The sequence below is a fragment of the Cynocephalus volans genome, chromosome 6 (assembly GCF_027409185.1).
Source record: "Cynocephalus volans isolate mCynVol1 chromosome 6, mCynVol1.pri, whole genome shotgun sequence".
Classification (NCBI taxonomy): domain Eukaryota; kingdom Metazoa; phylum Chordata; class Mammalia; order Dermoptera; family Cynocephalidae; genus Cynocephalus; species Cynocephalus volans.
This window is the reverse complement of record NC_084465.1, coordinates 138,867,052-138,892,037: the sequence shown is the minus strand read 5'-3', so window position 1 is coordinate 138,892,037 and position 24,986 is coordinate 138,867,052. Positions and strand designations below refer to the sequence as shown.

Sequence of the window (24,986 nt, the reverse complement as noted above, 5' to 3'; positions counted from 1 at the left end):
TGGTTTCCACTTTATTGGTTCATCCACATATAGAATTACTGCATGCTCAGGGAGGTTTTCCATCTGGGAATAACTCAAGATTTTCCAGAGCAGTATTTGAGAAAACGAGACTTGTCCAAACTCTTGTGATCTATCAGTGACACCAGGACACTTCATGAAAACAGTTTCTCCTGGGTTTTTGTCATGGTCAGGACGTTTTCGATAGCAAGTAACAGAGAGATTTCTGCTGGCTCAGGCAAAATAGGATTCAGGGATTAAACAGAGCAGGCATCTTTCTATTTCTCTCTCTTTAGCTCTGTGTCCCTCTGTGTGTTAGCTTCTTTCTCAGATAGTCTTTCTCCCAATGGTGGAAAAAAAGACCTCTAATAGCACTGAGTCTAGCTTATATCCTTACAACTGCTAATACAGAACATATAAAGAAAAAGAGAAATCCTCTCATATTGTGCATCGAATACTAGAGAAGACAATAATTGACCCTGCTTGGGTCACTCGTAGAGATAGTAAAAGAACATTACTAGGACAGTCAACCCCACCAAGACCATTTGGAGTTGGGGAAAGGGAATCCCCTAAAAACAAACAACAAACAAACAAGAAAACAGATAACAGGCTGACTAGCAAAAGAGAGTAAAAGCATTGTTACACGTAACTGCTGCTCCCTACTTAGAAAAACCAGCAGTCACCAAAATCAAGACTTGAGACCAACATTTCTGTTTCCAAGGCTGTTCACAGAAACATGGCTAAAAGCAGTGGGACATTTAACTGGGTAACTGAAGTAGCTGGCTGACGGGCTGGAGAAAAGCTAAAGGATATAAAGGGGCTTTTTTTGAACTGAGGAAGCAACATTTTGCTAGAAAGTGACAGAAATCTGCTTGTGTTCTATGGAAAAGTGTGTTGGCCTTTCTGTGGGTATTTGTTTTCATGAGTAACAGATAACCACGGACTAGTGTCTTTTTAAATTGCAGCAATCTACGTTTAATAACATCAGTAGAAATAATGTGTTGTGGAGTTCCCTTAAGGTCAGTGGTCATAAAATCACTTGCATAAAATTTAACATAAGCAATAGCCTGACATACTGAATATTCATATATCTTACCGTATGCAAAAACAATGAAAAAAAATCTAAAATTTTCACATGATCTGCATTTATTCATATGCTCCTAAACTGTTGAAAATGAATCTCTCTCTCTGTTATTTCTACTGGCTTTCCTTTGGGAAAACAGACATTCACGTAAAATCAGCATAAATTCTTCACTTTCTTTGCATGTCTATATTTTTACTTGATGATAGCTCCTTTTCCTGTCATTGGCTAGACTAGATATGGCCTTTTTTCTTTCTTTTCTTTCCCCATGTTTCTCCTCACACTATTTTGGTAGACAGCAGAGAACCTGAGAAACAATGCTGGGCAGTGAATATCAGATTTTGAAATTGTATTTTTTGTTAATTGTGTAATCTTGGAAAAGTTTTCTAAGCCCCTTTGAGTCTCAGTTTCTTTGTTGTAAAATTAGGAAAAATACACTTAGCAAAGCAATGTGAGATTTAAAGTTAATAACATATAAAGTTTATAATACATTTCCTAAAAGATAGGAATCAATAACAGCTGTTATTATTTATAAAGGACGATGTTCAAGATAAAGACAAAAATCCCAATTGAATTTATTCAGACAGCAAGATCAAATATTTGCAAGGCAATAACACTAAGTGTTGTGTTGCGATATATAATCTTTTAATTAAAAACCAAGATCTCAAAATTGGTTCATGATAATTGAAAAACCCATCGATCTTTCATACAATGAGAAGTATAAATGCTGCAGCTTGTTTTTTTTAAAGACATTTTTGTTTGATGCATATTCTTGTCTTAAATTACTTAAAAATGGATCAGGTATGTTATTTTTACTGTGAGCTGATATATACTTAAAATCTTAAATTTGCTTTGCCTTTACATTGTTTTGAGTAGAAAATTCTCTTCATCATATTCCTAAGTTGTTATTAGAAGATGTATGTAAAATCTACCCAAACTCTTTTATCTCCAGAGCATCTTTTAAATAGCCTGCCCCATAATTGAGTTCAGGTGGCAGCCCTCAATGAGATAAATCTTGAATGAGATTAAGATGAATGACAGCACTGTTTGCCAAAGTCCCATTGCCCCAGAAAGAAATGAGAAATTAATGGAATCAGTAATCATTACTGATGGTGTGACTACAGAAAAAAAAAAAAAAAAAAAGGAAAAAAATGTTTAAACATATGTCATGAATACTTCAGTGAACGCAAGTCTCTGTCTTCCTTTTGTACCTTTAATATCCCCATGCTCCTGGAATCAACCATGTAGAACCAGAACCGAACGGTACACATTCCGAGGCTTGCTGGGAAATAACTGGAGGTTGTGATTCTTGCAGTTAATCCTTCTTTGGGGCCAGATGAGTTGACATACAGGAAGTGCTGGCCACTACCTTGAAATAGATTAACACAGGTTTTTTTCAGTGCAGTGATATATTTTATAGCATGAGGAAAACTGTGTTTAAACCACACACAAATATCCTTTTATTTATAAACACACACACATGCACACACACACACACGGAATTCATTTCCATTAAACAGAACTCATTTTCTTTTTGCGAGTCATATATCAATAACATTGAATTCTTTTGAAATAAAAGAAGTGTCTTTATGATCATGGGAATCACAAAATTTACGTGGGCATGTGACTTGTGCATAACATGAACAAATATTTGCGTTGATTATAAGGATATATTCCTTTTCTCCTAATTTCCTCAAATCTGTCAGTTTCAAGTAAATAAAATATTTTGTATGCTGTCTGTAGAGCATGTATAGAGTGGGTATTGGGAACTGATTAATATTGTATCTTATTCTCAGTTGCTCTGATTCCCACACTGACCACAGTAGTAGCAAATGGCTATAAATGCAAAGTGAAATGTGATCCTGACAGCCATCGCATAATATTTTCTGAGTAATAGATAACTTCCCTTCTTCTCAACTGCATTTGTATGTGAAAAATCTCTGTATTTAACCACAATTGAATTTTTTGTTGATATTATTGTAAAACTTTGTGATAGCCACTGTATCCTTTTGTGGTTTTTACTGGAGTAGAATATTACATTATCTATAACTGTGTGTGTGTGTGTGTGTGTATGTGTGTATATATACACACATACACACTACATACACACATATTATTTTCTTAGGCTAAATATTTATTTGCATTTCCAAATGAGACTATTAAAATATTTTCTAATTTAAAGTTTTCTTTTTTTCCTATGGTATTTTAGTATTGCTACTCCAATACATATTTTAAAATCACTACTTGTGAGTTAATAGTACAAGTCTTCCTTTATGAGGCTTTTCTTATTAAGAGCTTGTTGTTAGGTGAATTGACTACCCTCCAAATAATCAGCATATGTATAAGTAACCTTTATCATCCAGAATTTAATTCTTTAGTGCAAGAGATATTCATGCACTATTCCCCTGAATGGAGTTGAAAATGGAAGTGGCCAGAGTGTACGGCAAAGGAGAGTTAGATGATCACATGAGACCAACTAATGTGCTGGCTTTTTGTCTTTTCATATTTTTGAAGGAATAGAACTGTGGCTACTAGAGGTGGGAAAGGGGAAGGGGAGGGTGTGTTAGTGAGAAATTGGTTAATGGACACAAAGAATGATTAAGTTTTATAATGATGAACAGGCTAATTATCCTGATTTGATTACTGCATATTGTACACAGGTATTGATAGTCAACTCTGTACCCCACTAATATGTAAAATCAATTACGTTCCAATTAAAAAAAAACATGGTTTGTGCAGTAAATAAGACTTCCTGTTTGTCTTATGTGAGTTGAGGTGAAAATACAGAGAATTCCACATAGCCTCTGACCACCCGCATCTGTCTACTACTAACATCTTGTATTAGTGTGGTATGTTCGTTACAATTAATGAGCCCATGTTGATGCATTATTATTAAAGTTCATACTTTACATTAGGATTCACACTTTGCCTTGTACATTCAATGGGTTTTTACAAATGTATAGACATATATCCACCATTTACAATATCATTTCACTGCCCTAAAATCCCCTGTGCTCCAACTCTTCATCTTTCTCTTTCCCACAACCCCATCCTACTCCTGGTATCCACTGATCTTTTTAAAGTCTCCATAGCTTTGACTTTTCCAGAATGTCATGTAGTTGAAATCACATAGTATGTAGCCTTTTTAGATTGTCATCTTTCACTTAGCAATATGCATTTAAGATTCCTCCATGTCTTTCCCTGACTTGATAGCTCATTTCTTTTTATCAATCAGTAACATTCCCTTGTATGGATGCTCCATAGTTTGTTTACCCTTTCACCTACGAAGTACATTTCGGTTAGATCTAAGCTTTGGCAATTACAAATAAAGCTGCTATAAATATCAGTGAGCAAGTTTCTCTGTGGACATAAATTTTCACCTCCTTTGGGTATACACCAAGGAGTGAAATTGCTGATGGTATGGTAAGAGTATATTTAGTTTTGTAAGAAACTGTCTGTCTTCAATGTTGGCTGTACCAATTAATCGTCCCACCAGCAATGAGTAAGTGTTCTTGTTTCTTCTCATCCTCACCAGCACTTGGTGTTGTCCGTCTATTGGATTTTAGCCTTTGCAATAAGTATAGAATGGTCTCTTATTTTTGTTTTAACTTGCAATTCCCTGATGACATATAATGTTGAATATTTTTTCATATGCTTATTTGCCATCTGCATATGTTCTTTGGTGACGTGTCTGTTCAGATCTTTTGTCCATTTTTTAATTGGGTTGTGATTTTTATCCATTGAATTTCTTCTCATTTTCATTTCTCATTGAATTTCTCATGCAATTGAATTTCCCATTCTCATTTCTCACTGAATTCTCCACTGAATTGCCTTTGTTCCTTTGTTAAATATGAATTTACCATATTTGTGTGAGTCTATTCCTGGGCGCTCTATTCTGTTTTATGGATCAAATGGTCTGTTCTTTTGCCCATAGCACACTGTCTTGAGAGTAGTATAAAAATTCTTTGATTCTGCTCTTCTACTTTGATATTGTGCTGGCTGTTCTGGGTCTTTCACGTTTTCATACAAACTTTAGAATTAGTTTGTTAATATGTACAAAATAACCTGCTGGGAGTGTGGTTGGAATCATATTGAATCTACGCACTGAGAAGGGAAGAACAGAAATCTTCAAAATATGGAGTACTCCTATCCAGGGACATAGAATGTCTCTGCATTTATGCAGATCTTCTTTGATGTCTCACCAAAGTTTCATAGTTCTACTCATATATATCTTGTACTTATTTTAGATTTATACCTAAGTATTTCTCTCTCTTTTATGGTATTACTGTTTTCCTCACTTGTCTCATTGCATTAGCTAAGCCTTCAGGACAATGCTGAATAGGAGTGGTGACAGTGGACATCCTCACCTTGCTCCTGATCTTAAAGGAAAGGTGTCTAGTTTGTCACCATTAAGAATGTAGGTGTTCTGCAGATGTTCTTAATCAAGCTGAGGAAATGCACCTATAGTTTACTGAAGGATTTCATCAATAATGGGTGTTGGATTTGGACAAATGTTTTTTCTGTGTCTATTGATATAATCATGTGATGAGATGGATTACATTGATATTTGAATATTAAACCAGCCTAGCATACTTAGAATAAATTCTACTCAGTTGTGATGCATATTTTTCTTTCTCATTATTAAACTCAATTTCTTTTTTACATTTTATTCACATTTAAAAAATCAATAATAATTCTATAATGTAACCAAACATTAAACATGTTTAAATTTCTCCAATTCTCTCCCCCTACATCTTTCTTTCTTATAACTGATTTGTTTACATCAATATCCAAACAAGTTCTGCTTGTTGCGTTGGTGGTTATGTCAGCTATCAATTTGTTAATATTTTGTTGAGTATTTTATATCTATATTCATGAGAGATATTGGTCTGTAGTTTTCCTTTCTCTTAATGTCTTCTCTGTAGTTTGGTCTTAGGGTAATACTGGCTTCATAAAATACATTATGAAGTGTTTGTTCTGCTCCTATTTTCTGGACTAGATTATAGAGAATTGGTATAATTTATTCCTTAAATGGTTGGGAGATTTCACCAATGAATCATATGGGCCTGGGGCTTTCAGTTTTGAAAGGTTATTAATCTTTCATTCATTTTTTTAAATAGATAAAGTCCTATACAGATTGTCTACTTGTCCTTGTGTGATTTGGTAGATTGTGTCTTTGAAGGAATTGGTCCATTTCATCCTGGCTAACAAATTTGTGAGCAGAGTTGTCCATAACATTCCTTTATTATTCCTTTAACAATAAATTGCCCAAAGATCAATAATGATGGCCCTGCCTTTTATTTCTGATATGTCTTCTCTTTTTTTAGTTAACCTGGGTAGACATGTTTAAATTTATTGGGCTTTTCAAAGGACCGGCTTTGGGTTTCATCAATTTTCTCTATTGTTTTTCTGATTCAATATTCAATTTTATTAAGATCTGCTCTAATATTTATTATTTCTTTTCTTCTGCTTACTTTGGATTTAAACTGCTCTTAATTTTGTAGTTTCCTAAGCTGGAAGCTTAAATTATTGATTTTGGATCTTTCTTCTCTTCAAATATATATGAATTCAATTCTAAAAATTTCCCAGTAAGCACTGTTTTACCTGAAACCCACAAATTTTAATAAGTTGAATTTTTCTTTCAATTTAGTTCAAAATATTTTAAAATTTGTCTTGAGAACTTTTTTTGACCCATGTGTTATTTAGAAATATGTTGTTTAATCTCCAAGTATTTGGGGGTTTTCTAGCTGTTACCAATTTCCAGCTTAATTTCATTACTGTTTGAAAGCAGATATTATATGATTTCTATTCTCATATTTATTAAGGTGTGTTTTATGGACTATAACGTGGTATGTCTTGGTGACTATTGTGTATGAGCTTGAAAAGGATGTGTATTCTGTTGTTGTTAGATAAATAGATGGCCATCAGATGCAATTGACTGACTGTGCTGCTCGGTTCAACTCTGTACTTATTTTCTGTGTGCTGGATCTGTCCATTGTTGATAGATGGGTTTTAAAGTCTCTAGCTATAACAGTGAATCCATGTATTTCTCTTTGAAGTTCTATCAGGTTTTGCTTTATATATTTTAATGTTCTGATGTTAAACACTTTAGGATAATTTTATCTTCTTGGAGTAATAATCTCTTCATCATTATATAACACTCTTCTTTATCTCCAATAATTTTCCTTGCTCCAAAGTCTTCTCTGTCTGAACTTTACTCTCTTTTGATACATGCTAGCATGGTATATCTTTCTGCATCACTTTACTTTTAGTCTACCTGTATGTTTATATTAAATGTTGGTTTCTTACTTACAATATATAGTTGGATCTTGTTTTTTTACCCAGTGTCTGTCAGTCAGTCTGACAGTCTCTGTATTTTAACTGGTGAATTTGGCCTATTAACATTGACAGTGATTATTGGTATAATTGAATTAATATCTACTATATTTATTTTCCACTTGTTACTCTTGTTCTTTTCCCCTTCCACTCTTCTTCTGTATTCTCTGGCTTTAACTGAGCATTTCATTTAATTCCACCAATTCCACCATTTTTTTTATCTTTTCAAAGCATATCAATTCTCTGTCTTTTTTAACTTACTTTTTTTTTTACTTTTTTCCAGTGGTTGACTGTATGCAATATACATTACAACTAACCCAAATCCTCTTTTAAATATCATTATACTGCTTCATAGGTAGTTAAAATACTGTATACGAAGTACACCCAATCAATCCCTCCCATCTCTTATGACATTTTTGGGTATTTCTATTCCCCAAGGCCAGTTAGGTTCTGGTAAAATAGTTTCTCTAAAGGAAAAGCTTTGTTAAGAAGAATAAAACGGTCTGGGAATATTTTGATATGGCTACTATGTCCCTTCCCTGGCTGAAAGCTGAGAGGATTTTTCTCCACTCTTCATTATGAGAACCTGGTAGGGCTCCTGAAAGTAAAACCGTATTAGTCCATTTCTGTTGCTTATAACAAAAATACACAGAACTTGGCAATTTATAAAGAAAGCAAAATTTATTGCTTACAGTTTCTGAGGCTGTGTAGTGCAAAGTCCAGGGAAAACATTTCATGAACGCGTTGGTGGTGGCAAAGTGACTGCAGGGTATCACATTGTGAAATGATGTAACCTCATTCACTCTCCTTTTAAAGCCCTACAAACCACACCCATGACCACCATTTTTAATCTATTCACTAGGGCATGGTCCTACAATCTAATCACCTTTTCAAGACCCCATCTTTCAATTACCATAATATGATTTCCCACACTTTTAAATTGTTATAGCGGGGATCAAGTTTTGGGGGAACACTAAGTCCAAGGCACTCACAAAAGTCTGTGGATTACCCTAAGACTGGGTCCCAGAAATTTTTATCTCTCAAAATTGTCCTCACTGAGCCTGTAGCCATTTGGCAATCACAGTTTAGGATTTTCTACCCTGGTCCTCATTCCTGCAGAGGTTTCTGTTCTCCGGTAAGTTGTGATTTTCTGTTTCTGCCTGTCTGACTCTCCAGGGCAGTGATTTGCCCTGGAGCCTCAATTCTCTAATTGATCTATGAGGAGTTGTTGATTTTCAGTTTGTTCACCTTTATTCTTGTTATGAGGACGGGAATGATGCCTTCCAAGCTCCTCACATGCTGGACTGGAAACTGGAAATGACTGACATTTTAAAAAATATTCCTTACTGAAAATATCTCTTTTCACTTAGAACCCTTTATAAAGGCTGGCAAAATTTAAAATAAAACAAGCAAAAAAAAAAAAATTCAATCAAGAAAAATAACCAAGGAACATGGCCTGAGAGTTATTGAAGCAAAATGTTCCTCAATATAAAAGAATAGAAATGGAAACAACTTGAAAACTTTCCCTGAAGCATCAGCAAGCTGTCTTCTATTTTCATTGCCTTTCGAAAAATATTATATGTGCTACCAAATATTGGGTTAGGAAAATTGAACACAATATTTTAATCCATTCATAGAAAAGTTTTCTAAGTTTCTCATTTCTTTCCAAGGACATCACTTGTTTATTTTCTTATTTGGCAAATAAAGACATATGTGGCATAAACAGCCAAGATATACCTAGATTCCATCTGTCAAACCTACTAAGAACTGTGGCTAATTCATTAAAAACGTACTTTCGTGAAATCTATGCTATCTTTAATTAAATAAGAACATCTGGGTTTCCCCTCATCCTGTTGCCTTTTACATACTTAAGGATTTCCAATGCATTTAGACTGCACTTTATCAGACAAACTTTACAGCATTATCCTTAATAAGAAAAATATGATATAACCCAATGAGCTATAGCAAGAACTTTTCTTTTATAGTTAAGGCTTAATTGAAAGTAAGGAATTTATTCATCTTATGCTGAATGTGAAGAAATAGGCTTGAACTACTATTAAATAAATAGTTTATTAACTAGGGTGTTGTATAAACCTTTTATATTTTATAGCTCAGCTCTTAAATACTATAGCATACACAATAAGAACTAATATATTTTGGTCTCAAAAGCAGATGTTTATCTCAACTTTAAATACACTTTTATCCATGCTGTAGCGCTAACCTGATGTTGAATGTCAAATATTTAGAGCAGTAAGAAAAGTAGTAATTGTATTTATTGACCCAAATTTAATCAATTTTACAAAGTTAGAAATTCAATTCTGATTTAAAACCTTGTATTTTATTAAATTTGCTCCTCTAACTGCACAAATACATTAGAATTTCACTAATTAAGATGTTTCTTTTGGATAGTTTTAATTTAATATTTAATTTTAAAAAGACCAGTTTTAGGTTTTCACAGCAACCTGAATTAAATCTAACCAAGTTCTTAGTCATCACCTACCCATTTCTAAAATAACTGAAGTCAAAGCATCCTTAGCGTGTCGGTAACTTTTTCATGGTACCCAAGGCTGGAAGTAATAACTGGTTATTAAGAACTGAAGTCCAAAATACTTAATACTCATTCCAACAACACAGTAGGCATTTGAAAAACTACTATCGTACATAAAAATGGAAACAATTACATTTGTACCACTTCTTTCTTAAATAGCTATGATTGCTTCCTAATAGGATGTGTTTCTATTAAGCACTATACAAATTCTCGAACGCTGAAATCAGATTGAACACCACCTTCTTTTTCTGTTCCACACTTATTTTTCCCTTACTTTTATCATAGCAACTACCAAACACCAGCTTAATAAAGATACTACATCACTGAAAGGAAAGTTATACAATCTAATGTTTGCATTTTGGGGCTATATCATGAAAAAATGTAAAAAAAAATTCACTTGGGATGATAATCCCCCATTTAACTGCAGCATTTTTATTTCAGTGCAAAACAAGCAATGTCATGTAAAGCTCAACATCAAAGCTAGCAATTTCAACTATTATTTAGGGGGTTCTGAGCTGAGTTTTCAAAGTATACCCCACCTAGCATCTTCTATTTTGTATATTTAATTTTGTTCTTACAAAATTCTACAGTCAAATAAAAAGTTAGAAAGTCAATTTCTAGCTGAGGTATTAATGTGTGTCAATGTGTAATTGTACACACTTTAAAATTCAAGAATGCAAAAGTTTGCCCCGAAATTTAGAAGACATCTTTTCAAATTTGGACTTTTGCGATTTTTAATTCTGAAACTCTAGCATGTCTAAATTTGACTTTGTAAGAAGGACAGATTTGTTGAAACGTCATATTTTTTTCCCGAGAATTATAAAGATGAAAAGTTGCTTAGCCCCTTCAAATTATTAATAGAAATATATGAATTATCCAGGAACTATGTACTGTATCACAAATTTATAACATATTGAATTATACTTTCAAAAATAGACTCATTTTTTTTCTAGCAAGCTCAGACTAGACCCACTTTCAAACATTTATAAATTTCGACTTCATTGAGAACTACCTATTTATATAGCAAAATCCTTGGGAAAGGTCAATGTAGACTCTCACACAAATTTCAGAATTTGTTAAAGCAGATAACAAAGCTTAAAAGTCTCAACTGCCACAACATACTTAGAATTTAATGGTAAATCATTAAACCTGTTCAATTTATTTATTTATATGTGACTGTGGACTGATCAATAACATTCATAGGATGGATATTTATAGAAGCAGAATTTTTTGTTTATTTGTTTGATTTTGGACTGTTTTACAGCTTTCTATTTGCCATTTTAAAAGCTACTTAACTCCCTTATATTAAATCAGAATGCATTTAATTCATGTTATTAAATCTACCATACTTTAGCTAAATGCTACCAGATGTAGTACTCTGCAACATGGCATTCATTAAATATGCCTGAATTTTGCCTCTGTCCTGATAGGTTTTGAACATAACTGGTGCCATTTCAGGAAAAGCCAAGAACAAAATGGTCACCAGCCCCTCCCTTTGTACGAAACCTCATGATTTCTGAGAAACAGAAACCCTTTTGCTTCCGCAAGGGCGCAATTCTCCACGCTGGTCGCATAGCTTCTGCATCAGCACAAAACCCCTCCCTGATTGCATCAGCCTGCTCTACAGCCCACATACGCCCTTCCACCCTGATGCCTGGTGCTTGCTGCTCTACACCTTGAGGGCAGCCCTGGCTGCTGCTCTCCATTTTGAGTGCAGCCCAGCAGATTCTTTTCCTTTAATAAAGCTTGATTGGTACTTGGCATTTCGGCTCACTTTCTTTCATCTCCGTACTCACCAACCCCAAATATTTTCTTTTCTTTTCTTTTTTTTTTTTTTTTGTCTTTTTCGTGACCGGCACTCAGCCAGTGAGTGCACCGGCCACTCCTATATAGGATCCGAACCCGCGGCGGGAGCGTCGCCGCACTCCCAGCTCCGCACTCTCCCGAGTGCGCCACGGGCTCGGCCCAATATTTTCTGTATACTTTCAGTTTAATACCTCGCTTTTGCTTGTACAGATTTTATGATGACAAGTTCTTAAGCTTCTTAGGGTATAAATTTTATATTTCACATCTTAATTAGCTAAACTCAGTCTCTGAATAAATTTTTTCAATTAATATTCAATATTTACTTTAAAAACTCCTTATGGAATTGAACACATTTTTAAAATTGGGGGTCACTTAGCATCAAATACAAATAATGTAAATTTCAGTGTCAAAGTGTACTTTTCTCAAAGCACAATGGTTACTTGATATCAGAGTGCCACATTAAGAACCCAATACTATGCTTCAAGGACATTCCTTTTCATGCTGGTGTCAGCAGAGAGTAAAGATTCTAATTTGTCTTTTAGATGTGATCAGTTACAATCCTGAGTATTTTGAAAATGCTTCATTGGGGTGCTGGGCTGTAAATTTATAAGTTTGACATTTATTTGTAAAGGACAGTGCTATGGACTGAAAATCTCCCTAAAACTCATTGAAGTTTGAGCCCCACAGTAATAGTGCTGAGGGTAGGAAATCCAATTACAGTCATTGAAAGGTGGGGCCTTTACGAGGTGATTAGATTGTGAGAACTGTGCCCTCATGAATGTATTGATCCATTCAAGGAGTAATGGTCATGGTTCTGAAGACTTTATAAGGAGAGTGAGTGAGGTTAGCTCACTTCCTCTTTTGGTTCCTGCCATGTGACACTCTACATTGCTGTAAAGAGCCACCACCAAGAAGGTCCTCGCCAGATATGTTCCCTGGACCTTGCACTTCCCAGCCTTCAACTTATAAGAAATAAATTTCATTTCTTTACAAATTACCCAGTTTTAGGTATTCTGTTATAAATAACAGAAACACACTAATGCAGACAGTTAATAATTCTTAAAGAAATCTGTATTTTCACAGCACCAGTTGTCCTAAGAAGACTCATACTTACCTGCACTAGGGCCAGATGGTAAAAGAAAATTTCCCACTTCAAGTGATCTGAATTCACTCCTGGCTTTATACTGGTGGCAATTTTAGTCATTTTTTCCTGTTCATAAAATAAAGCTGCCTGATGGTTGTTTAAAATGCTATACAGCATGTTTCTCTATCAAAATGGCAAATGCTCCCTTTTTCACAGTCAGACTAACTCGGCCTGCTTCTCCATCCTCTATAATTTCTGCCTGTCCCTCCCTCTAAAATAGAAGGGTGTGTAATGACTATCAATTGAAATGCCCTCAATCCCTTTTTGTATTTTCATTTTTTTCACCAGATTTCCAAGGTGCTGACTATTTGTGCCTGCAATTTTTAAAGGCTGTGAAAAGTAAACATGTTCAGAGAAAGAACAAAAGTTTCCTCAACATTGTCAAAATGGAAACCACAGATAGTGTCTCTGAAGATGAATGAAATTTTCTCATAGTATTTGATAAAAATGTCTGTCATTACTTTACTTCTATTTGCTTTTTAAAAGAGCTATACAATGACTAGATTATGTTTGCTTTATTTCCACCTTTTTCTATATATTATTCTTTAGACATCACTCCCTTTTGAGAATAATTATTACCAATTTAAACAAAAAAAATCACTTTTCACCAGAATGTCTTATTTTAATTCTATTAACTATTACCAAAATCAATATTATGATTTTTCTCCTTCAGTATGCATTAATATGATATAAAAATGAAGCTTTTAGCCTGTGAGATGCCAACACAAAGTAGATTTGTCTTATTTTGAAAGCTCCTAATTTACTCAGCAGCAAGAAACCTCAATCACAGGAAGATGATATATAAATGGAATTAGTTGACACTTCCTATAAATCTAGGTATAGACAAAGGACTCTGAATCTTTTAATCCTCATACCCGAAGAATTCTGCGGAACCTCTTTATATGTCATTGATTTGCCAAGATGTCTTTAGAAACATGCATTGGCTTTATAATGTTTCTTTAACTTGATTTCATTTGCCAAATTGAAATTACAGAGGAAACTTGTCACATAGTCATACAAAAAGAGGGAAGAAATAAATTATAAACCCTTTTCTTTAGGTAAATGATAATTAGTAACCATTATAAAAGAACTTTGACTTAATTTAGATTTTGGATCTATGTTACCTGAAAGAGCATGAAAGCAAATAAGAACAGAAGAAAACTTATTTTCATTGAAACTGAAAAAAGATGTTATCAGATTCTTTTAATGAATACGTAATGAGCAGAAACTGTAGGCAGGATTGCTCACTGGTTAGGTCTGTAGGCACCAGAGCTATAGGCTTCAATTCAAATCCTGACTCTACCACTTATCTGGTATGTGACCTTGAGCAACCTACTTAAATTCTCTAGGACTAGGACCCAGGAGTAACAAGAGATAATTATTATAAGTATTTCATCCTCATGGGGTTGTGGTAAAAATTAAATGATATACTACAAGTAAAGTGCTTAGAACACAGTTGCAAATTAGTGCTGCTCTCCTGGGAAATTTAGAGAATAGAAATACAGATGATTCTTGCAGTGGAAATAAGACAATTATTCACAGGTTATAGATTGGATAACTACTACAGAAAAGGCACCATGTCTTCCATTTTAATGTAGAGAGATGGGCAAGATATGACTGGGAAAATTTAAAATATACCCCAAAGAATCTTAATATACAAGCTAACAGTATGTGCTGTTTAGAAGACAAGTTTTGGGTCAGACTACCTATGTTAAAATCCAACATCTGATACTTACAAGGTTTGTGACTTTGGAAAAATCCCTAACCCCCCACTGTGTCTCTCATTCATCAACTATCAAGTGGGGCAATGATAATGATGTACAGCTCATTTGGATCGTTGTGAGCATATAATACCAAACATTGATGTAGACTGTAAACGCAGTGTAGTTGACTAGATAAAATATGGCTTAAATTTGGTGTATGAGGAAAGACTTCATAAAAGATGTATAATAATGAGAGACTACAACGGAAAGACCTCCACCTTGCAATCCTTATTTAAGAAGAAGCCTCTAGGGAAACCCAACTACAACAAGGGAGACAAAAACAAGGATATCAGAGTGAATGTTACCTTCTGGCACCTACAGCTATAGCAAACAGTTAATACAGACTAACCTCTAGCCAGATAAACATAAAACCTCATACAAAAAACCTATTTACCTCAGTTCCTTTTACCAAGTATATAGCGTCTGCTATCAACAAAATTTACAACTCATACTAAAACCAGGATATAAACAAATTTTGATATTTATAGCACCCAAAGCACATTTGAGGTACAAGAACATGCAGTTTATAGAACAGTAATATAAGAATTAAAATTGGAAATGCAGTTTGGGGAAGAGCATAGAAAATCACTGATGCTAAACTGAAATGCAGTAAAGAGCTTCTGATTACTTAGAGGACCAGGAGTCACCACTTAAGAATATTAATCTTGCATCAATGTGGAGAGTGGCCTGGTTTAGAAGAATATTTGCACTGTTGATGAATTGCCTGGATATTTGCAATGGCCCAGGAGTGAGTTATAATAACAGAAGTGGAAATGCAAAGAAGTGAAAACATATAATCAGTTGAGAATAAAGAGCTGACAGAATTTGAAATTGAGAGAGAATTCACAATGTTAACAGCGATTTTGACAATCACAGAAATACTAGGGTCAGAAGGAGGAGATTCTTTCTACAAGAAAGGGAAGTTTGAGTTCAGAAATGGGAACTGGAGATACTCGCAATTGCCTACCTGGAAATTAAAAGGGTGGGACCAGAATGTGGAAATAAGGACTAGATACATGCAGGAATTAGCAAATTTTGAGCACTGAGAGAACAAAAATTCTGCACCAACAAGAATGTGTAGGAGTAGATGAAAAAAGGCCAAAGTCATAATATTGGGTGAGACTGACATTTAGGTTTTAAAAGAAGAAACAAAAAAGTATCAAGGACAAATAAACATTAAGGAAAAAAAATCACAGTCACAGTAATAAAAATACAATGAAAACTCTATGAAAGTGCAGATTGATCAGTACTGTTAAATGCATGTAATAGCAAGAATCAGATCATTATGATTATGAGATCATTAAAGTCCTCGAAGAGAGCAAGAATATATATATGAGAGTAGGGACTCTACTTCATAAACAATTATCTCTAAGTGTCTATATCAGTGACCAAGAATGAGTGAGCCATAATATTCTGATGAAGAAATAACATGTTTTCCAAAAATAGATTGCAGGGAACCAAAGAAAGTAAGGGTAGTGGGGAGAAGATAAAAACAATGAATGGGGAAGGGTAATTTGATATAAAAGAATCAAAAAGAGCAATAGTTAGAAGATAAGCTAGGCTAAATTTAGGTATTTCATTTTGTCTTGTATTTTTGTCAAGGTAGGAGAGAATTGTGATGCTTGAAAACAAAATGTAAGACTTAGGAATAGTGTGACAGTTTAAGGACACTTAAAGAGAATGAATGCAAGGAGGCAAAGTTTTGAGAGGATAGAAAGTCTGTAAATAAGTGTGCATTTAATCATTTCCTTTTAGAGAAACTTGATGTTTGGATGCTTGTAAAATGACGAAATAACCAGAAAAAATTTCAGATTATTTATTTAGGGCTTAATGCCTTCCAGGATTCTAAAAGGTTTGGTTTACTCACATGCTTTTTACTCAATACCATGTCTCACGGCTGATATCTTTTGATATATGGAAAAAAAAAAAGAGAGAGAGAGAGAGAGAGAAAAAGATACAAAAAGAAAGCATCACTTGGTCCTACTTGTCCTACTTAAAACTGTTAAGAATTCTTGGAAGTATTTTAAAAGCATGTAAACAAATACAGCAAAATAAAGAAAAACAAAAATTAAGAGTGTTTCTCCCCAGAAGCAGAAGCATTTGGTAAAACTTGGTTGGGGTATCTGATTCAGATGGCACCTGTGTGTCATTGGAAATGGTTCATGGTTTGAGACCAGTATGACCTTTTGGCAGCAAAATGGAAATTGCTGTTTGTCCGATCACATGAGTGTTTGAAGAAATATGGCGTAGTTGTAGATGATCTTGGCTTCTTCTTTCTGCTGTCTAAACATCACGAAAGTCAAGTCAACCTTCTGTCTTAGAGAAAAGCAAGGAAAACAGGAATGACCTTGGTCTAAATGCTCACTATGAAGACGCGGGTATGTAAATTCTGGTTAATAAGCAAATCTTGGGTACTATTTATTGCTTTTTTGAAGTTAAAAAAACCAAATCCGCAAGACATATTTTGAGTCATATCAGCCAGCAAAGACTCCTAGTATTCCTTCTTGGTGTTGCTGCATATTTGGAGTGAAATATTTGTATTTGTAAAAAGTAACACAAGACAAGAAGAAAGTAGAAATGATACTGAACTGTGGGAAGAAACAGCAAATAGAGTAAATGTAGAAAAATACATACTTGTTTGCTTTGAGCCATTTGATACAGATAGAATGCAATAGCAAGAATGATCTCAATTCCAACATTTCATTTTTTAGAAGAAAAACTATCAATTACTGACTATTCTATGTCATCAAATTTGGACATTTCATGAAGTTTTGAGAAAATCATATTATGCTGAAAAAAAAATGTCTAGAAACACAGGCTTTTGCCTCAGACAAATATGGTTACCAATGGTAGATTCAGCAAGTGCCTTCTATGTGGCTGGGGGCAAGTTGTTAACCCTCTCAGGTATCCATTTTTTTTTTCTGCAAAATTCTCAAGCTTGCTGTGAATATTAATGAGAAAGTCTGTTTAGAGCCAGGTGCATGGTGTCGATAATCTATGAATAGTAGCTACAAAAAGTCACATCAGTTTTTGAAAAGACATGTTTTATTTAGATAGGTGTAGCAATTATTTATTTTTAGTTGTATGCTATTCTTTAAAGAAGAAACAAAAAAAACAATTTTAAAAATATCCTCTTTGTTCTGTTTGAAAGTAAACAATTAGTAGTCTTTCATTCCAAAATAAATAAAAGCATTTACTTAGTCATCAAATTAATATTTTAAAAATATCAGAGCCAAATTATTTTGAGATGATATTAAAGTTTGTCAAAAGATATAATAAAAACAGAATAAATATTAGTTATTCTATTATTGTTACTCATTTTATACTAATATTCTAAGTCATTCTTCTGGATAAAATCAATTGTTACCTTACGTTCATGTTATTTTGGTGGCATAACAGGAAAAAAGTCAAGGGGAAATGAAAAGAATGAGGCACAAATCAGGAAAATGAGAAAAAAACACTAATACTCATAATGTGTGTAAAAGCTATGAGGAAAATACTGGCAATAAAAGAAAACAAAAATAACTACATTCCTATATTAGTATTTTAATTTTATTTTTCATTGTGTATAATTAAGGTGTACAACATGTTTTGATATGCATATACATAGCACAGTGATTACTATAGCCCAGCAAATTAACATATCTGTCATCTCACATCATTACTTTTTGTGTGTATGTGGTAAAAGTACCTAAAATCTAATCTCTTAGCAAGCTTCCAGTATGTGATACAATATTAATGACTCTAGTTCTCATGCTGAACATTAGAGCTCTAGACTAATTCATTCTACATAACTGTAACTTTATACACTTTGACCTCTGTCTCCCAATTTCCCCCACCCCCACTCCCCCACCCCTGGTAACCACTGTTCTACCCTGTTTTTATGAATTTGAGTTTTTTTTCTTCTTTTTAGATTCCACATGTAAGTGGGATCATGCAGTATTTTTCTTTCTGTGTCTGGCTTATTTCACTTAACAATGTTTTCTAGTTTCATCCATGTTTTCACAAATGCCAAGATCTTTTTAAAGACTGAATAATATTCCATTTTATTTATATATATATATACACACATACATAAATATGCATGTGTGTATATATATATAAATAACTTTTTTTAACTCATTCATTCATCTAAAGATACATAGTTTGTTTCCATATTTTGGCTATTGTGAATAATGCTGTAGTGAACTTGGGGCTGCAGGATATCTTTGTGAGGTGGTGATTTTATTTCCTTTGAGTATATACCCAGAAGAGGACAGCTGGGTCGTATGGGAATTATATTTTCAATTTCTCTCCACTTGTTTCTCACAGTGCCTGTACCAATCTACATTCCACTGGCAGTGCATAAGGGTTTCCTTTTCTCCACAACCTCAGCCACTTTTATTTCTTATCTCTTTGCAAATAGCCATCATAACAGGTGTGAGGTGATATGTCATTGTAGATTTGACTTGCATTTCCCTGATCAATAGGCATGTTGACCTCCTTTTTATATACCTGTTAGCTGTTTTAGTGTCTCCTTTGGAGAATGTCTATTCAGGTCCTTTGCCCATTTTTTAATTGTTTTTTTTTATGTTTATTTTGTTTATTATTACTATTTTTTTTTGTTTGCTATTAAACTGTGTGAGTTCCTTACACATTCACACTTTGTGGGAACCATTTATTTAAAACATTTTTATCTTTTGGTGATGGGGAGCAATAATCAGCTACAATGTATATCGACATAATAAAATTTAAAAAAAATAATAATAAAATAAAATAAAACATTTTTATCTTGGAAAATTTCAAATTTATACCCCAAGTAGGAAGAATAGGATAATAAACTTCTATCTACTCAAAACCCACCTTTAACAATTTCCAACTCATGGTCAGTCTTGCTTCCTCTATATTCCCATCTATATCCTCAATATCACCAGATTATTTAAAAGTAAACCTGGGTATGAAATGGCATCATCTTTCTAAATATTTCACTATATATTTCTACAATATATACTGTAGAAAAATTAAAAATTAACTATACTTAAAAATTAACCATACGTACTTATTATAATTAAGTATCTAGTCAATAGGAAATACGTTTTATGTTACTACATATTTAAACATATATACGTATTGAAATACATATGCATTTGTGTAGATACATGGGAATATATATATATATTCCCATGTTTTTATATCATGGTACGCATAGCAGTGGTTATACTTGTATAGGATACTGGGGTAAATGGAGGAGGATAATTGCTGCTTACTTCCAAATCAAATTCTTCCACACGTGCATCTGACTGGCAGCTTTTATCCCAAGTACGTGAGAAGTTAGGGGATGTGGGGCTCATGAGGCTGGAAAGATGGTTCCAGCAGTTTTCTAAAGAGCAACAAGAAATGTAACTTTTGTCTGTTTTACTGAGTTACCTGTTTTCTCCAGTGAGCATTATTCTCTTTTCACATGCTCTTCTTGCTCTTTCATGCTATTGGTTGTCGTGACACCTGGTGATTCTTGGCTATCCATTTATGATTGAAAACCTTTGTTGCTCAGTGTAGGACACAACGAAGAATACCCACGCTGTTATACAAAACTGTTTTCCCAACAGACAACAGACCTCTCCTCTGATTGGGAGAATGAACAACAGGTGCAGTTTAGGTGGGTGGGGCGTGTACACAAATATACTCTATAAGGTCAGGGATTATCAATTTCGGCTATGTATTACAATCCCATAAGGAATTCTTAAATTCTTGATGCCCAGGCTACAACAAAGACCAATTACATTAGAATCTTTGTGGACAGATCCCGGATATTAGCATTTTTTTTTTTTTAACTGCCCAGATGACTCTAATATGCAGCTGAGGTTCAAAACCACTCACTATTGTGTTGGTCCTGCATAACTCCAAGCATGTCATGGCTTCTTTTTCAGGCTGTAATTATCTCATGATTGTCCCTTCTCAGGCAGATGTCCAATTTTCTTTAGACAACAGTTCTCTGATTTTGTCCTGAGGAAAAAAGCTACCTCTGTGAGCATCTGTGTTTTGAAATAGCAGTCGCTGGTGGGAAATACGAGTGGCAAGTACAAGTTCCCAACAATCGCAGGTGTTCTGAGTGAGTTACACTGAAGAATTCTTCACAAACTTTCTTGGTATTCGTATTAGTCTACTAGGGCTGCCCTAACAAAATTCCAGAGACTAAATGGCTTCAACAGCAGAAATTTATTTTACCATAATTCTGGAGGCTGGAAGTCCAAGACCAAGGTGTCAGCAGGTTTGGTTTTTCCCGAGGTCTCTCTTCTTGGCTTGTCGATGTCTGACTTTGGGGTCCGCACACAGCTTTTCCTATTTGTGTGCACATTCTTAGTGTCTCTTCTTCTTATGAGGATAACAGTCCTACTGAATTAGGGGACCACACTTATGACCTCATTAATAACTTTAATTACTACCTATTTAAAGATTCTATCTCCAAATATAGTTGTATTAGGATTAGGACTTTAACATATGAATTTTGGGGGGGCGCAATTCAATCCATGCTCATATTTTTTACATCGATCTTAGAATACCTGTGTAAGTTCTTTGGGAAGACCTATAGTGAACCATGTTTCCTTAGGCTGGATTTCTACAGTTCTTACTCCATTCATTCTGATCCCGTGTGCCTTTTTCTTCCTTCTTCTTTTAAGAATGCCTCAAAATTTTCTGGTCCAGTGATCGGAACTTTAAAAACAAATGTATGACAGTATATTCACTGTCTGTTTCTGTGTGTGAATGTGTATTTATGCATTTGCTTGAGTGTGTATGAATCAGATTGGAGTGAGTCTATGAATAAACATGTGAGGGAGGGCTGGCTTTTATACATCAAACTCCGTATCCCTGTCCTAGTACAACATTCCCTCGCAAATGAATACGGGAGTCTCCCTCTATCCTATCAGAGACAGGTGATGATATAAGCCTAGAATGAAATTGAGGATAAGTGGCTCAAATAGGGAGCTTAAAAGCATTGAGGTAGAGCTATATGGAAGGGAGGAGGATGTTACAGTGATGTCCCAGAAAGGGCTTGGTTTATGCTCCATACAACAGGGTTTCAGGCTTTTTTACTCATTGTACAAGATTAGAGCAATCATTTAGTGTCTGTATTCCTCATCTCCAATGTAGGAATAATAACATCTGTCCCGTCTGCCCAAGCGGAAGTACAGTCCTCTTCTGTCTAACCTTCAGGGCACTGTCAACCACGTATCAAGTAAGTGATACCTGTTGAACATTTTATGCCTTACATTGCTATTATGCCCTTGAGAGCATTAGTAGTACTAAGATTATTTGGGGGTATTTTTGACCTTGTGTGGTGAACAGAACTGAACAATAATAAGCATGTGGGTTACATCAGGTAGCGTATTCCATTCCATAGTTACTTAGCAAACATCTAATTAATTCATACCCTCAGTTCCCAACACAGTGTGTGGAATTTAGTAGGCACTCAGGAAAAGCTTGTTGCACTAATTAATCCAAAATACTTCGCTGTTAACAAATACAGAAGGGAATAGATCAAAGTAACATATGACCTACACCAGTATTTATCAAGTGCAATTCAATCTTATCTTAAATGCTAGGGGAAATATAAAAATAGCAAAAGACATATAACCCCCTTCTCACTGGAGTTTATAGTGTAATTGCATAGATGGTCAATTATAACATTAAAAAGAAAATAAAGTTATGAAGGAAAAGAAAAAGAGAGACAGCAGCCTTGTGTGTTGTGCCTTTTTAAATTCATGCCACGCAAATGTCACTCTTGCTATTCCATCTCTTATATCTTAAGTCTAAATGCTATTCATGTGTAGACTAAAGAGTGGATTGATGTTTGTAGTTTCTCTCTATGACTTCAGCAATGCCTCCAAAAAGGCTCATAAAAAGAACTGTGATGGGCATTGAAAATGGCCTCCTTAAGTATCTGATTCTTCATCTTGGTAACAATAAGTGAACAGATCCATAAATACAGCTTTAATTAACAGTGATGTTGTGATGCTTAGAAATAGACCATAGGCTCTTTGAAGTTGTTGGCTTTCTCATAAAGAATTTTGTTTTTCCCAGAGAGTCAAAATTAATGAATGCCCTTACAATTTACTTAGCAGTCCATTGTTTCAGAGATGCCTAAGCAAGTTCACTGAGCTGTATTAGTGTATCAAGGATGATATAATCAGGCTGCTTTGAAGAGAGCACTCCGTAAAAATATACTGTCTCAAGTAGCAATTAAAAGGGAAAATAATAAAGCATTCTGTCAGAATGATTACTTTTCTTTATCTCTGGACAACATTACTGTGTACACTATTGCATAAATAACCAGATTCAAAACTTCTCATGTGGTCTTTAATAAACTTACACAAGCTATAAAAGATCAAACAGGAAAATAAATACTCCCATTAATAGACCTTAATTGTTCCATTAAAAAGTATCAATTGATCACTCATGTTTGTCTTTTTGAACAATGGATGTAATCTTTCTCATATCTATTGACTATACTTTTATCTTTTCCTCAGCTGAGCCTGCAATACTTTTTGTGTCATTAGTATTATACAAGCAGACGTGCTCTGTAGTTTTCAAATACCATCTTAGGATAAGGGAAGATTGCTGCGGATGGTATCTAAGGAACTCAAAGGCATCTGTATCCGCATGTTACTGTCTGCTTCTTAGCAGCAAAAATGAAAATCGGCTTATTTCCCATAATATCTCAAGGCAAAGAAACATGTATTTACTCTCAGGAATTATGTGAAAGTAAAAAAGTTCCATCTAAATGTATATTTATTGTTGAGATGTTTATTGCAATGAAAGGATTAGGAAATAATTTGAGTTTACCACTAGATAATTTTATAAATTTTGATATATCCCCAAACTAGACTATTAAGTTATAACTAAAACTGTCGTTTGAAGTCTTTTATAACATATATACTTGTTCACACTATATATTTTTTATTTACTTATTTATTTTTTATTGGCTATGAATATTCATGAGATACAAAACCGACTGTCACCCCTCGTGCTCAAGATGTGAAGACCAGATCCATACTGGCAGCATGCACCTTACTACAAATTGCACTTGTACCCCATGACCCCCACTCAATTATCCCTCAGCTCCCTCGCCCTCTCCCTCCCCTCTCCCCCACCACTTTGTATCCCAAGGTATGTTCTCTCCCTCTGCAAGTCCAATGAACCACTGTGGACTTTCTTTCCTTCCTTCTCTGTCTCTTAGCTCCCACTTATGAGTGAGTGCATGCGCTATTCATCCCTCTGTGCTTTGCTTATTTCACTCAACATAAGTTTCTCCAGGTTCATCCATGTTCTTGCAAATGGGAGAATTTCATTCTTTTTTATGGCAGAGTAGTATTCCATGGTGTATATATACCACATTTTCCTTTTACAGTCATCCATGGATGGACATTTAGGTAGTTCCATGTTTTGGCTATTGTAAATGGAGCTACAATGAACATGGGAGTGCAGGTATCTCTTTGACATGATGATTTCCATGCCTCTGGATATATACCCAGAAGTGAGATTGCTGGTTCATATGGAAGATCTATCTGTAGTTGTTAGAGGAAACTCCATACTGTTTTCTCTAGTCATTGTACAAATTTACAGTCCCACCAACAATGTAGGAGTGTTCCCTTCTCTCCACACCCCTGCCAGCATTTGTTATTCACCATCTTTTTGATTATAGCTAGCCTAACTAGGATGAGATGGTATCTCAATGCAGTTTTAATTTGCATTTCCCTGATGACTAGTGATGTTGAGCATTTTTCCATGTACCTATTGGCCATTTGTATGTCTTCCTTTGAAAAATATTTATTCAGCTCTTTTGCCCATTTTTTAATTGGGTTATTTGTTTTTGGTTTTGTTTTTTACTGTGTAATTGCTTGAGTTTCTTGTATAATATAGATATTAATGCCTTGTCAGATGCATAGTTAGCAAAATTTTTTTCCCACTCTGTATGTTGTCATTTCACTCTCTTGATTGTTTCCTTTGCTGTGCAGAAGCTTTTTAGTTTGATGTAGTCCCAATTGTTTACTTTTTCTTTTGCTGCTTGTGATTTTGGGCTCATATTCATAAAGACTGTGCCCAGACCTAATTCCTGCAGTGTTTCACCTCTATTTTCCCTTAGTAATTTTACAGTTTCAGGTCTTATACTTACATCTTTAATCCATTTTGAGTTGATTTTAGTATATGGTGAGAGGTGCATATCTAGTTTCAGTCTTCTGCATATGGATATCCACTTTTGCCAGTACCACTTGTGGAAGAGACAGTCTTTTCCCCAATGTAGATTTTTGTTGCCTTTGTCCCCAGTGTAGATTT

General features: G+C 34.5%; 1 protein-coding gene across 1 annotated transcript in view; it reads right to left on the bottom strand.

The window, feature by feature from the left end:
* The window catches only part of MALRD1 (MAM and LDL receptor class A domain containing 1), a 632,630-nt gene that overhangs the window by 150,594 nt on the left and 457,050 nt on the right, over nucleotides 1-24,986 (bottom strand). Inside the window, exon 32 of the mRNA XM_063101139.1 lies at nucleotides 2,290-2,447. Within this exon, the coding sequence (XP_062957209.1) occupies nucleotides 2,290-2,447 (158 nt within the window). The remainder of the gene's footprint in view (nucleotides 1-2,289; nucleotides 2,448-24,986) is intronic.